The sequence below is a fragment of the Pollachius pollachius genome, assembly GCF_949987615.1.
Source record: "Pollachius pollachius genome assembly, chromosome: 1".
In the NCBI taxonomy this organism is placed as follows: Eukaryota; Metazoa; Chordata; class Actinopteri; order Gadiformes; family Gadidae; genus Pollachius; species Pollachius pollachius.
Window position 1 is genome coordinate 31,961,619 of NC_136934.1, and position 11,699 is coordinate 31,973,317.

At 44.7% G+C, this 11,699-nt stretch overlaps 1 protein-coding gene across 1 annotated transcript in view; it reads left to right on the top strand.

Annotated features, from left to right (window-relative positions):
* The first annotated feature begins 1,841 nt into the window (after window positions 1-1,841).
* pitpnc1b (phosphatidylinositol transfer protein cytoplasmic 1b) overlaps window positions 1,842-11,699 on the top strand; it is a 15,283-nt gene continuing 5,425 nt past the window's right edge. Inside the window, exons 1-8 of the mRNA XM_079748669.1 lie at window positions 1,842-2,531; window positions 4,803-4,951; window positions 5,700-5,788; window positions 6,347-6,354; window positions 6,530-6,601; window positions 8,448-8,540; window positions 10,844-10,999; window positions 11,413-11,476. Of these exons, the coding sequence (XP_079604795.1) occupies window positions 2,484-2,531; window positions 4,803-4,951; window positions 5,700-5,788; window positions 6,347-6,354; window positions 6,530-6,601; window positions 8,448-8,540; window positions 10,844-10,999; window positions 11,413-11,476 (679 nt within the window). The 5' untranslated portion in view covers window positions 1,842-2,483. The remainder of the gene's footprint in view (window positions 2,532-4,802; window positions 4,952-5,699; window positions 5,789-6,346; window positions 6,355-6,529; window positions 6,602-8,447; window positions 8,541-10,843; window positions 11,000-11,412; window positions 11,477-11,699) is intronic.

The window sequence follows — 11,699 nt, forward strand, 5'->3', positions numbered from 1 at the left end:
GGCATAGCACTGAGTCAACATCATGCAATGGAAATCATACGAACCAAACATGCTTAAAGAAACCAATCAATGGAAAAGCATCAAACATGTCCAACATCTTTATACAGCATGAGGGAAACTAATGCTGACTCAAATAAAAATGTCCCAACAATGAAAAGTAAGATGCTGCATTCAATGTAAAACCCCAAACTTCTGATTCCTGAAGAGGGTTTGATTAATGGCTGAGTTAACAATGGACGTGCTAGCTAGCTAACGTTCACCCTCACAACAAGCGTGACGGGCTGGAACGACATCAGGTGGGAAGAGATGAACACAGAGGTAGAAACATATTTTACGATCCTGAACGTGTCAGGAAATCATGAAAATGAGCTGGCCTTGACTGGTTTCAGCTACTCATACTTACTATTACAAACTGATCCATTCAAAATGAGACTTTTGACCTTCATCTTACATCGTACAGAGGGCACAATGATTGTACGAATACGATCATTATCGTACATCTGGCAATGTCTTTCATGAGCCACATCCGGTTTTGTTCATTTACATCCTGTTTCCTGTCAAAGCAACCTAACACAAACCACACACAATTTAAATGGATAGGCAACAAAATAATAAATGAAATCTAAAGTTTTTGAAGCATTTAGCAAATTAACACAATTAATCACAGTGTCAGATAAAACGGTATCATGATCTGAATTAGTATCAGAATACAATTGAAGTTAAATTCCTGGTAGGTGAGTGCAATGAAGAAATAAACAAGTAAACAAGCAGCAGTAAAAAAGTTATAAATGCAGAATATATACAGTATATTTTTTATAAACAATATTCAATTGAATTCACATATAATATAAAGCGTGCACATGTGAAAATTGCAAAAATGTATGAGCAGAAAGTCAACGGGGGATGAGAGGGGCCGAATCAGTAGAGAATTAATCCAAGACCATTAGCTTTAACCTCACACCAATGAGCTATGATGGCAAACATATGCTTTTGTGTTATTGGAGGAGTAGAGAATGCAGAGGGCCCAGTGGCACATCTCCATGCCATGGGAGATTGGCCTGTGACTGAGGAAATAAGAACCCAGGCGAGAAATTAAAGCAGCTCTGATTCAGCTCCTCATTGACTAAACATGGATTCAATTAAAGGAAAGCTGAAGGTCATTTGGTAATACAATGTAAGCTAGTGCGGCGCAGCACTTAATGGAAGCACTCATGGCTCTGGTAATGTTTAATCCAATGGCCCAGTGTGTGTGTCAGCCCTCTGTGTCCCTGCTGTCAGACCTGCACGTGTGCATGTGTGTGTGTGTGTGTGTGTGTGTGTGTGTGTGTGTGTGTGTGTGTGTGTGTGTGTGTGCGTGTGTGTGTGCCTGTGTGTGTGTGTGTGTGTGTGTGTGCCTGTTTGTGTGTGTGTGTTTGTGTGTGCGTGTGTGTGTGCCTGTGTGTGTGTGTGTGTGTGTGTGTGTGTGTGTGTGTGTGTGTGCATGGATGACTGTGTGTGTGTGGAATATACTTCCCATACTAAGCACAGTGGATCAAAATGAAAAAATCCCGACACCATGTGGTGTGAGCCAGAGCTGAAACAGCAATATCTGTTTGGACAAATCCTCCTATGTTATGACTGAAAACAGAGCAGGGGAGGAGTGGACAGAGAGAAAGAGGGAGCGTGTGAAGAGAGGAGGGGGGGGGGGGGGTAGGACAGGTGAGGAGGTGGTTAACGCAGTGGGCGGGGAAAGGACAGGGGAGGGAGGGGGAGAGGGAGGGGGAAAAGGAGGGAGCAAGAGGGAAAAAAAGTGATAAGAGCACAAACCGAAGGAATTTTTGAGGAACTGAAAGCAGCCAAGGGTGGTGGGGGGGAAAGGGAGGAGCACTAGGGCCAAGGTTACCCATGAGAGTTCAGACAACAGAAAAGCCCTGCTAGAGGAGAAACACACACACAGAGAGACACACAGGTCTGACAGAGAGACAGAGGGGGAGAGACAGAATAGGTGAGGTTAATTTCTTTAAATAACTTAAGATTATTAATTACCCGAGACCGAAAGCAACAACCAGGGGAGAGAGAAAAGAAAAGAAGACAAAGAAAAGACGCTGCAATAACTGCCACACAGGCAAAGACAAAGAGAAAGAGACAGAGACACAGAGAGAGACAGACAGACAGAGAAATGCAGAGACAGAGGCAGTTCAAAAGCAACAGAAGCGAAAGTTGACAGTTGACTGTTTACCCAACAGTCAAGAGAGAGGAACTCTTAAAAGGGAACACCCATCTTAGAGGAGACGGAAGAGGGGGGGTTAAAAGTAAAAAACAAGAGCTGAAACACACACATTGACTGAGAGAACTGGACTACATGGACTACTGACACAGGGGAACAAAGAGCATAGGTGAGAGGATCGCAGCAGCTTGTCCCAGCCTGGTCTTGTGTGTCATTTAGACAGCAGGGGGAGGACACACACAGGTCACCAGACAGTTAGCTCCTGCTGCGCCGCACCATGTTGCTGAAGGAGTACCGCATTTGCATGCCACTGACCGTGGAGGAGGTAAGCGTGCTTCACTCTTCCTCAAACACTCGCAGAACACCCCGAACACAGCCGACCGCCTGCCGTTGTTTTCTACTGCGGAGACAAAAGTGTACTGGTGGTGGGGGTGGAGGGGGAGGAACGACAGAAGGGGTCTGTTGAACACGTCATGGGCTGTAATCTTGAGCGGTGTAAAGTTGCCGATAAGGAGAGTCCCCGGGGGAGCGGAGCCACAGAGAACCTCCCACAGACTTAAAGGCCCCGACACGCCGAGCACAGTCCGCTGCAAGGAGCTTAGCGGAGGAGGGTCCTAGCGTGTACCTGCACGCTCCCACCCTTCCCGCCAGCAGCAGCCGACAGGTAGCACTCAGCCTGCAGAGAGAGCGGGGGTGGGCCCGCCTCCACCGGCTTTTTATAGTATCTGTGCACAGACCAGTCGGACCAGTTGGCGCTGAGCTGTGCTTCGCCAAAACAATGGCCATATGTGTTTGATGACAAAGCAGAGGACAGGGGCAACAATGGGAGATGGAGAAGGGAGATATGCACCCTGAAGCCCCTTTAAATGGTTGTGTCTCCTTTCTCAGCATTACCACACCTTTAATTAAGTGGAGGTGGTATGGTTCCTCACAGGACCGCAGGAGAATCGGGGAGGGATGCACTGCATACCGCGCACCAGTCACCATTTACTATTTTCTATTACGTAATTCAGTAGACACAGCATCCAATGCTACTGCCAGTGCATTCTTTAACATTTTTGGAGATGTCAAAGGAAGGAGCAGGGAGGGGTTAGGCCTCGAACTAGGCTGTGGACTTTGAGATTCCAACCTAGAACCCTTGGGCTGTGAGTTAGACACCCGAACCATAAAATTGTCCTGCCCCTGTGACCACCTTCACATTTACTGCCTAGCACAACCCTTTCCGGCTTATCTCAAGATCGCAGGACCTCATGACTATGATCATAAAAGTGTGAATAATAATATGCAAAGTCCAATGGAGGTATCCCACACTGTGTTGCACAACTAACAACTTTATGTCTAATGTGTACTTGTTAATCCTGGAGATAAGTCAGGCTATGAATGGGTCTGTGTGTCTGTGTGTACCTGTGTCTGTGTGTGTCTTGTTTCGGGTCAAAGCATTGTCACATTGACTTAGGGTATTGGCACAGTCAGTCAACACCCTGCTGAGATCAGATAGCTGCCGCCTCAGCTCTTTGAAAGCCTGATGGAATCCATGGCAAATAGGGTGTTGGAAATTTCAGTGTTTCTCAACACGTCACTTGTCATTGCCCTTCACTGTGCATAATAACAATTTTGCATTCAGATAGCCTCCTTTTAAACTTGAGCCCAAGATAAGCGGGCAGTAGCAGGTCTCATTCCTCACATCGCTCCGCACAATCATTGTCTCAGCGCTGCGTTAAAGCGTCCGTCCTCCTGATTAATTAGGAGCCATGAATAACCAAGGGGTAAATATTAAATATTGACACTTCACGTGTAATTAGAGGGAGAAAGAGGAGTTTCCTGACGTGGTTTGCGGACAGTGAAGGGTTGGTTGGATCTCAAGGACTTCTGTCTTCTTTTGTTCGACTTTCAATGAGTTATTTGTTTTTGTTATTCTTTTATTCTTACTGTCATTCTTTATTTTGTTTATTATTTTTCTTTCTTTCTTTCTTTCTTTCTTTCTTTCTTTCTTTCTTTCTTTCTTTCTTTCTCTTTCTTTCTTTCTTTCTTTCTTTCTCTTTCTTTCGTTTTTTCTTGTATTCTGTTTGCAATTAGTTAAAATATTTCCTTCTTCTTTCGTTATTCTTTGTTTCCTTTAGTATTTTTGCTTGTTTGTTTGTTTCTGTTTCTTTATTTCTTTTGTTCTGCTTGCAATTATTTAGATATTTTCTGCTTCTCTCCTTTTTACTTTCATTCTGACTCTCATCCATCCTTAACAGGTATAGACGGTGTGTCTATGGAAACCTGGTGTTAGGTATCTTCTTTCTTTCTTACTAACCTCCTTTCTTTCTCCTATTATTACCGTCTTTCATACACCAAGGTATGTTGTTACGGTTCAGCGACATGTCAGCACAGACAACACAACAACATCCATCCCACACATGCAACCGGACCCTGCCCCACATGAATGAACACAATGTGTGTGTCTCCACTCACCGTGTCCCTGCTCGCCTCCCACAGCGTGTGTGGGTGCATGTCTCTGCTATCACCCAGATCTCTAGTCTGATGATGTACCCGAAACGACCCGCTCCGGCCCTGGCCTTTTGTGACGTACCGCTGGTTCTTGTCTTTCCAGTACCGGATCGGTCAGCTGTATATGATCAGCAAGCACAGCTGTGAGCAGAGTGACGGGGGGGAGGGGGTGGAGGTGGTGCAGAACGAGCCAGAGCTACACCCGCAGCACGGCCCGGGACAGGTGACGGAGAAGCGCATATACCTCAGCAGGTATGCACACACAAACGTGTGTACACACACATACAATATACACAGTCATGCAGACGCCTGCACACACATAAAACAAAGACGATGCCACTATTTAACTCATTGTTTAATTGAAGCCCTCCTCTGTGGGCCTTGTGTGTGTAAGCTCAAATGCTTGGATGCTCATCATTATGGATGAAGCACACCCCCCACCCCATTCTTCTACTCCACCTGCCCTCGTTTATTCATTCATTACAACCATTCAATGAACTATTAGTCCTTTATTCAACCTTACAAGAAGGCACACACTGTGCCTTATCTCTCTCTCTCTCTCTCTCTCTCTCTCTCTCTCTCTCTCTCTCACACACACACACACTTTCAACATGGGGCAGAAACAAGATCTCTACCTGTTTTAGTGTGACCTAGAAGAAACAGTGCTGTTACAATTTATAACCACGGGGTAATTCAGAATGAGTCGCACAAATGTTGTGGTGATAGAAGCCTGCAGGTAATTCTGCTACAGCAGGCACAGAGAGCACTTAAGATCTCTTTGTCTTTGTTCATCATTCTCCCATTCCTCTGTCCCTCTCTGCCTCTTTTTAGGGCCTTTCACTACATCTCTCTCGCACTGCTCACTTTCTCTATTTGTTTTTATTTTGCCGTATGTCTGTCTTTTCCATTGTTTCCTATTTCTAATTCATTCTCACTTGTTTCCAGTCTACACTCTTATAGTCTCTCCTTAAATGTATTTTTTATGTTTTTGTCTTCCTAGCAAACTGCCAACCTGGGCAAAATCATTCGTCCCGAGATTCTTTTATGTGACAGAAAAGGCCTGGAACTTTTACCCATACACTATCACAGGTTAGTGTTCTGTGTGTGTGTGTGTGTTTGTGTGTGTGTGTGTGTGTGTGTGCGTGTGTGTGTGTGTGTGTGGGGGGGTGTGTGTGTGTGGGTATGTGTCTGTGTGTGTGTGGGTGTGTGTCTGTGTGTTGGAGTCTGTGATGTGCCACTGTGCAAATATCATAACACCTTAATACGTTTCAGAAATAGTATTTACAACATGTTCCAATAGTTTTGTAACAAAGAAGGGAGTTAAATGAGTCAGTGTTTGTGTGTGTGTGTGTGTGTGTGTGTGTGTGTGTGTGTTTTACTCGATGATAAAAAGTTGTCATAACATCCACACCTACATTTCAGAAATACTTTCCACAAACCCATTATTTTTGTCCGTGCATGTCAAAAAGAAGGTGTAAAGTAATTCGTTGGCTGCGTGTGCTTGTCTCTCTGTGCGTGAGTCAACTCGAGAGAGACTATGTAAATGTGCACTTCTGCAGCATACTGCTCTGTGTATTCTGTGTATACTGAGTGTGTGTTACTGATCATGTCCATTCCCACCCATATCGATCACGGCTGTGGCTGCAGAGTACTCAGTAAGTAGCCTCTCACCACCATCACAGTAGCGCTTCCACTCATCGTTGTGAATTCCAGAGCAATCCTGACCTTTACCCTCTCTCTCTCCCTCTCTCTCTCTCTCTCTCCCTCTCTCTCTCTCTCTCTCTCTCTCTCCCTCTCTCTCTCTCTCTCTCTCTCTCTCTCTCTCTCCAGGTCTCCTTCCTACCAAAGTTCAGCATCCGTATCGATACCAAATTTGAAAACAACAATGGACAAAATGCAAATGTGAGTAGAACTGGAGTGCATGAAGGGGTGAGGAGGGGGAGTAGGGGAGAAAGTAGTGGGGAATAAAAAGGAGAAAAAGAAGAGGAGGATAAATTTTAATTTTCGCTGCAGTGGGCAAAAAAAAACATACAAACCAACACTTCAAATTGATCTGCCCATTACAATGACAACAAGCAACGCACAAAATGACACATAGCAGGGCTTCCATGCCTGCTCCAAGGTTCACACACGCACAAACACGCACATACACGCAACTGCAAGCACACGCACATTCACAAACATACAGGCACGATTGTGTACGCACATACCACCCACACATAAACACACACCCTGTGTGTACGTGTGTGTGTGGTGTGTGCAGGGTTGTGTGTTGTCAACCCCTGCATAGCAATGGTATGATCCACTTCTCAGAACAAGGCGACAAGACCCGACTCGCATTCAAACCTGGAGCGCTTGTTTCGCTTTAGGAGTCTCCCAGGCTTGTTTGTTATTTAAACCCACCAGGAAATGAGAATAGAATTGTTTACCTTGTTATCTCGGTTTACACTGTTATATCACATGCCAATTCAATCCAAGTAGGCTTTGCCAAACCAAGCAGAAGAGAAAAATGGTTTATTCGTTATTATACATCCAAACACACGTCGTATTTTTGTTCCTCTCGGCACTCAAATATCACCTGATCCTGTGTTTTGTCACATTCACTCCATCCAGGCAAATCCTCCGGGATAAACTCCCATTCCGCCCACCATTTGCATCCTGCTAATTATGCGTTTTATTTGAAAGTGCGTTATATTACGGAAATCCGATACACTCTAAATGCCATATCCTGCTGTCTTTAAGGAAGCCAGCGGAAGCCACCTTTAAACCTGAGGCTTAGCGTTATTACACTCGTCCCACAAAAACCCTCATTCAGGGCTGCTGCAGGCTTCCACCATCTGCTCTCGTATTACTGGAGGTCTGTACATTGAGCTGCAGACTGCTGTAAATACCTTCACTCTGCACAACCCCCAAAACCGAAACCTGCACATGACAACTGTCCCTGCCAAGGTCATGTAATAAACGGACACAAACACAGACTTGGCACAGCTTGGACAGAGCCTCTGACTCACACAATACACAGTAGAAACAAGACAAAACAAGGGATGACCGACTGGCAAGAGGCCTGGTGGTTTTTTATGATGCAGCAGCGATTTGGCGAGTGCTAATTTGTTAGCTTTAAGCAGAGGAATGAACGGCTTTGACGCGGCATCACAATGAATCCTGCACAAGGATAGATGATAGAAAAATTTAATCTCTTATAAGATTATCTTTATTTTCTCTCAGGACATGCCTCCTTGACTTCCATAAGTATTCCTCTCTTCCCACCTCTCCCTCTCTGACTCACTTCCCTCATTTATTTATTCCTCCTATGTCCTTCTCATGTCTTCCATCCGCTCTTCCCTCCTCTCTCTCACTCTCTCTCTCTCTGTGGCCCCATGTGATTGGCTCCAAGGCCCTCAGGGCGGGATATAGAGATGGGTGTTGATGGTGTGTGACCTCACTATTCTACACAGTCACTCATCTGCTCATCCCACCTCATCTTTCCTGTGTGTTTGTGCATGTGTGTGTGTGTGTGTGTGTGTGTGTGTGTTTGTGCATGTGTGTGTGAGTACATCTGTGTGTGTGTGTGTGTGTGTGTGTGTTTGTGTGTGTGTTTTTGCATGTGTGTGTGTGTATGCGTGTGTGTGTGTGTGTGTGTGTGTGTGTGCGTGTGTGTGTGTATGTTTGTGTGTGTGTGTGTGTGTGTGTATGTGACTGTATATATGCTCTATTCTGGTACATGACCTCCCCATCTTTTTTGGTGAAGGTGTTTGGAGACCAGCCGACCCCAGAGGAGAGTGTGTGTTTCCTGGATATCCTCACTGACCCCATCCCTGAAAAGGACTACAAAGAGTCAGAAGTATGCAAGGCTTCACAAACAAACAAACACACACACACTGACACATACACAGCACTCGAGTTGAGGTGGGATGAGGGGGGATGGCATCCCCTTTTGGAATTAAAATGATCAAAATCATCCCCCTTCTGAAACAGCCATCCCCCCTTCCCATCCCCTGTTATTTTATCAATTAATGTGGAAATATTACCGCTATTTCATTTTCAACATTTAGTTTTTGCGCATATTGAGTAGGCTAAAATACTGTGGACGAGGGGCACATGCACATACAAATTGATGTCACGTCAGTCAGCGACCTAGCAACGCAGCCTGCACAGGCGATTTCAGCATCATGGCCAAGCGACGGAAAGGAAGGAAAGCTTGATCTGAGGTACTTCGACTTTAGAGGACAAAAAGTACCACAGAAGGTAAGTCAAGAGAGACTAAAGTAAGGCATGATTACTGAAAATATGGTAACGAAACGTAGTTCCTTTTTCAATTTGGCACAATGTTACTTTTCCAAGGGACAGATTTGACAGCGATACTGCATTCTCGGGCAGTATGCTATTGCGCAAGCACGCAGGCACGCTTGCTCTCAGTCCACACCATACGAGACAGACGCTGGTAGCGTGAAGCTGTCTCTGTATCTCAGACATCGCTTCCGCAGGCAACTCTGTCCTGTTTTCTCCCTTTCGTTCCAACCTGTGACCAATGCTAGTCTCCCTTCTCCGTCCGATCAGCTGCGTTTTTTGGGATAAAATAAAATAATAATAATAAAATAATAATAATAATTATCACACCGTTGGTCACCCACCATATGCGCTGTCATCGGCACAAATGATCTGTCCCTAAAAGTTAAAATCAACCGTCCCCCCTGACTTTTGTTTTTACAACTCGACCACTGCACATACACACACATACAAAGACTATCATGCACACAAATACACACGCATACTCATCCTCAAATACATGCACACACACTCCAACACAAAACACACACTATCAGCCGCTCTCGCACACACACACAAACACACACAACAGGTACAAATACGAAAAATTATGAATGCACTTTCTTGGCCGTGTTCTGGCTGTAAATGTATCATAAATCACCAGTGTTCCCACACACACCTTCTGCCTTCTCCTGCCCTGCCTGCAAGGTTACACTCTTCTTACTGCAGTTATTCCTCAGAGACAAAGGTCAATAAGCGTGGCCGCTCACACACCCACACACAGACACACTGAAGTACACACATACTGACACACACACACACACACACACACACTGACACACACACACACACACACACACACACACATTTACATATTTACACACACACACACACACACACACACACACACACACACACACACACACACACACACACACACATACACACACACAACCACAGATACACATCAAAAGATGTACCTACACATATAGTTAAACGCACACACACAAGCACACACACACACACTCTCTCACCCCCACACCCCCACACATATACACATACACACAAGTGAGATTTGGATAAACAGAACATAAAATCACACACACAAGCAATTTCCGTCCATCTTTGGTCACAGCAGCGGGATTTGTATCATCACACATTCCTCTGAGGAAGCCTGTTGAGCAACAGCTGTCTGGACTTTACACACATAAAAACACACCAAAAGGCACACACACATACAGATACACACTCCAAGCACACACAAACACACACACACAAACACAAACTCACTAACAAATACACGCACACACCCTCGCTTACTCAGACAAACACACACACACTAGTTAGCACATTTACTTACTAACACACACATGAGCTTACCATAACACACACAAACAAGCCTACTTAGACAAACACACACACATTAGCTTACTAACACCCACACACAAGTTTAATAACACACACACACAAACACTAGCTTACCAACACACACACATACAAATACATATACATAAACACACTGGTTTACACACACACACACACACACACACAAACACTCACACACAAACATTGTTAAACATCCACACACACAAGCTTACTAACACACAGAAACACATACGCACAAACATAAATTGCTGAACACACAAACACACATAGAAACACATACACACAGACTTTACCAGTCAGAAACCTACCCCCCCCCCCCCCCCCCCCCACATACACACAAACACACCTATACACACACACACACACCTACAAACCCGCACACACACACCTAGGCACTCCATCCCCGGTGTTTCCTCCAGGGACTCAGCCCAGGCCCACATCTCTGTGCACACTCAGACACTAATTGAAAGTGTTACTGTTTGCCTGGTGCAGGACCTGAGCCACTGGCAGTCCAACAAGACAGGCAGAGGGCCCCTGGAGGAGGGCTGGAGGGCTTCGGCCGAGCCCATCATGTGCTCCTACAAGAGGGTCAGCTGCAGCTTCGAGGTGTTCGGCGTGCAGGGCCGAACGGAGGAGTTCATACACAAAGTAAGGGAGACGTTTTTTTATTTAATTTTACCCATCATGCTTAGCTTTTCACACACACTGAATATTACAGAAAAGGGCAGGATATTATCAGGAACAAAGGTTATGAGCCCGGGTAGGTGCATAGGCTGATGGTGGAGGAATTGAAATTCACCGCTAATTGGATCCAGCAGGAAGCGAGCGCCACACTTCTGTTCACAGAGCAGTGTTTCTCCCGTTTCAAGTCTGTTTCATTTGTTCACTAACAGTTCAGTTCATTTGTTCACTCTTCAGTTTATTATACACTTTTTAAAGACAGTGTTTCAAAATCAAAATCTGCTGTTTGATATAAAATAAGATCAAGCCACTGAGAGCAAATTCACAAATGTTTTATTTATCATTGGAATAATTATTATTTTTATTCTGAATCCTCATAGAACATTCGGGACATTCTTTTGGTTGGCCATAGGCAAGCAGTCGCCTGGATCGACGAATGGCACGGTAGGTCGTACACTCAAATATACACATCGTGCTTTCATTGTATACCTGTGCAAAACTGTCCACATCGTCAAGTATGGAGTTAAATTGTATCATCTGCGTCAAATGAGAAAACGTAGACATAGATGTGGAAATGTTTCACTAAATAAAATTGAAATAAAACATAAAAACAAATCTTTCTGAATTTTAAGGGGAATTTTTGTTTTTCTCATTTATGTTTACAATT